The 2,790-nt window shown below is 46.5% G+C and overlaps 1 protein-coding gene across 2 annotated transcripts in view; it reads left to right on the plus strand.

Annotated features, from left to right (window-relative positions):
- lss (lanosterol synthase (2,3-oxidosqualene-lanosterol cyclase)) overlaps positions 1 to 2,194 on the plus strand; it is a 21,741-nt gene extending 19,547 nt beyond the window's left edge. For both annotated transcript variants that reach the window (XM_020621645.1, XM_020621646.1), the window contains exons 17-22: positions 23 to 128; positions 229 to 294; positions 367 to 447; positions 555 to 725; positions 1,074 to 1,152; positions 1,543 to 2,194. In XM_020621645.1, the coding sequence (XP_020477301.1) occupies positions 23 to 128; positions 229 to 294; positions 367 to 447; positions 555 to 725; positions 1,074 to 1,152; positions 1,543 to 1,692 (653 nt within the window). In that variant the 3' untranslated portion in view covers positions 1,693 to 2,194. The remainder of the gene's footprint in view (positions 1 to 22; positions 129 to 228; positions 295 to 366; positions 448 to 554; positions 726 to 1,073; positions 1,153 to 1,542) is intronic.
- The last annotated feature ends 596 nt before the right edge of the window (positions 2,195 to 2,790 follow it).

Here is a 2,790-nt window from a genome sequence, read left to right on the forward strand (position 1 = left end):
ACACACACACACACACAAACAGGTGACATCATGATAGATTACACCTATGTGGAGTGTACCTCAGCAGTAATGCAGGCTCTGAGGCACTTCCAGAAGGCCTACCCTGAACACCGTGCTGAGGAGATCAGGTACACTACACAGCATCATACATACAGTACATGAAGTTTAGCAGGAAACTGTAGGGGAAAGAGATGAAGTCTGTAAAACTGTTCGCCGTTTATTCTTCAGGTCCACTCTGAAAGAAGGACTGCAGTACTGCAGGAAAGTGCAGAGGCCTGACGGCTCCTGGGAAGGGTGAGCCTACACTTACTTCCTGATCATCTTCCTGTCGACAGGTCGAGCTCAGTCTGGTTTGCTTGTGCTCAGGTCCTGGGCTGTGTGCTTCACATATGGAATATGGTTTGGCCTTGAAGCCTTTGCTTGTATGGGTCACGTCTACAATAATGGGTAAGGGTTCCAAACACTGACACACAAATGTTCAGACTCCTAGCCTGTAATATTAAGTTGCTGTTGTGTCGGCACAAATATAGTCAGTTTGTGTTCTCTGTTAACAGGGATGTGTGTGTAGAGGTGCAGAAAGCCTGCCAGTTCCTGCTGGATTGGCAGATGCCAGATGGTGGATGGGGAGAGGACTTTGAGTCGTGCGTTCAGCGGCGCTACATCCAGAGCAGTGCTCCTCAGATCCACAACACCTGCTGGGCTTTGTTAGGCCTCATGGCTGTCAGGTAAAGGAGCCCTCAGCTCAGAGCCTTGGTGGTTATGCTCCATCACAGTGGGATCTCAATGGATGTGATGGGTTCAGGTTTGGGTTTTACAGAATTGTTATAGGTTTGTATTGGCTGTTGTTCACCTGATTATAATCGCATGTCATGTACTGTATTTATATTATTTAGTTACTTATCTGCTGTTGCCTATGATTAAGTGCACGCAGTGCTGAATAATGCATCTGTGTGGTTTATTCACATGAGCACAAAAAGAACTTCCAGTTGATGGTAGTAAAATTGAATCTAATCAAAACTAATATAACAAAAGCATTTATTTAAGTTCAACAAATCTCGTCTGTGTGTAACCAGGCATCCTGACACACAAGCTGTGGAGAAAGGTGTACAGCTGCTGATTGATAAGCAGCTGCCCAACGGAGACTGGCCACAGGTGAGCTTCTGCCTTGTAATATTACTTACATGTTACACACTCAGTTGTCAGTTTATTAGGTCCACCTAGCTAAAACAAAGGCAGTCCTATAATAAATCCTCCCTCATGTAGGTGATAATGTTTAGTTTGTGCTGAAAATGTTGTACAGAGGTGTTGATTTAACTGTCGGATCAATTTGAAGGCTGGAATCTGTGCTGCTGATATGTATTGTGTTATACGTGTATTATTTTGTTCGACCCTTTGTACCATATTTCATTGAGGCTAAGCTAAACAACAGAAGCACTATAATTATAATTAGCTTGTTCCAACATTAATGCAGCCTATTAGCAAATGAATCTAATGGAACTATTATGATTTGACATGTGACGAGCTCTGCTTCCACTTCACCAGGGGAATATTGCGGGCGTTTTCAACAAGACCTGTGCCATCAGCTACACCTCCTACAGAAACGTCTTCCCAGTGTGGACTCTTGGCCGCTTCTCGACACTTTACCCCAGCAGTCCACTAGCTGGGAAGCTCAAGCTGAATGAAGACTCTTAAAATACTTTAGAAGGGAAAAACTATTCCAGCTGAAGAAAAACACGACAGCAGCCACAAAGTTCAGACAATTCATGGAAAGTGTATTTTTATAGGTGGCACCTGAGCTGTCTCATTGGGGTAACAAGTGCTGATGAACTGCAGTCAGCCTACAAACAATGCATCATTTCTGTGTAGAAATGAAAGCTACTCTGTTCAATAAAAGAAAGAAAAGGATGATCAGTCAGGATTTTTAATATGAGTTTTTGTGTCAGAAAATGAAGGCGTGCTGCCAAACCATTGGGCTCTGATCATGGTAACTGCCTTTGAAACACGCAGGACAGTGGTGCCTCTTCACATTTAAACCTGTATTCAGAGTGAGGATAACACATTTATGCCACAGCACCTACACATAACAGCACAAAAAGTTATTTGCAAATGCTGTAGATTGCCAGAATAAATCATCCACACTGCAAGCACCTACGCCTTGTCTGTCAGGTTTGCCCGGCTGCACCTGCCCTTCTCACTTCCCTCACTCTGTTTTTGCTCCCTTACCCTGATTACATTATCTGACACACCTGCTTCACATCCCCAGATCACCACCAGCTGCACCTGATTAGTTTCTCCCTATTTATTCCCTGAGGTCGTGCCTTTACTGTGGTGCTCCAGGCCATCTCATAGCTACCTGCCCAGTGCGGCCAAAAGAGAGCTATCGACGGCCGACTGCTGACCCGCATCACGCATCGCACTGCACCGCTCCATCTCACCATCGCCGGCAACCACCAAGAGGACATACGGTTCAACATCTTCACCATCCCGGATACACCACTGGTTCTGGGCCACTCCTGGCTGGTCCAACACAACCCCACCGTAGATTGGACTACTGGCACCATCACCCAGTGGAGCCCTGCCTGTGCATCGACCTGCCTCCTCGCCGGGCAACCCACCTCTTCCTCGCCTGCAACCCCACCAGAGCCCATGGACCTGTCTTCCATGTCACCAGACTACCACGACCTGCAACAGGTGTTTAATAAACACCTGGCCATGGACTCTCTCCCCCCTCATAGACCATATGACTGTGCCATCGACCTGTACCCGGGAGCCACCTTGCCCAACAGTCGC

This window comes from Monopterus albus, unplaced genomic scaffold (assembly GCF_001952655.1).
Source record: "Monopterus albus unplaced genomic scaffold, M_albus_1.0 scaffold263.1, whole genome shotgun sequence".
Taxonomy (NCBI): domain Eukaryota; kingdom Metazoa; phylum Chordata; class Actinopteri; order Synbranchiformes; family Synbranchidae; genus Monopterus; species Monopterus albus.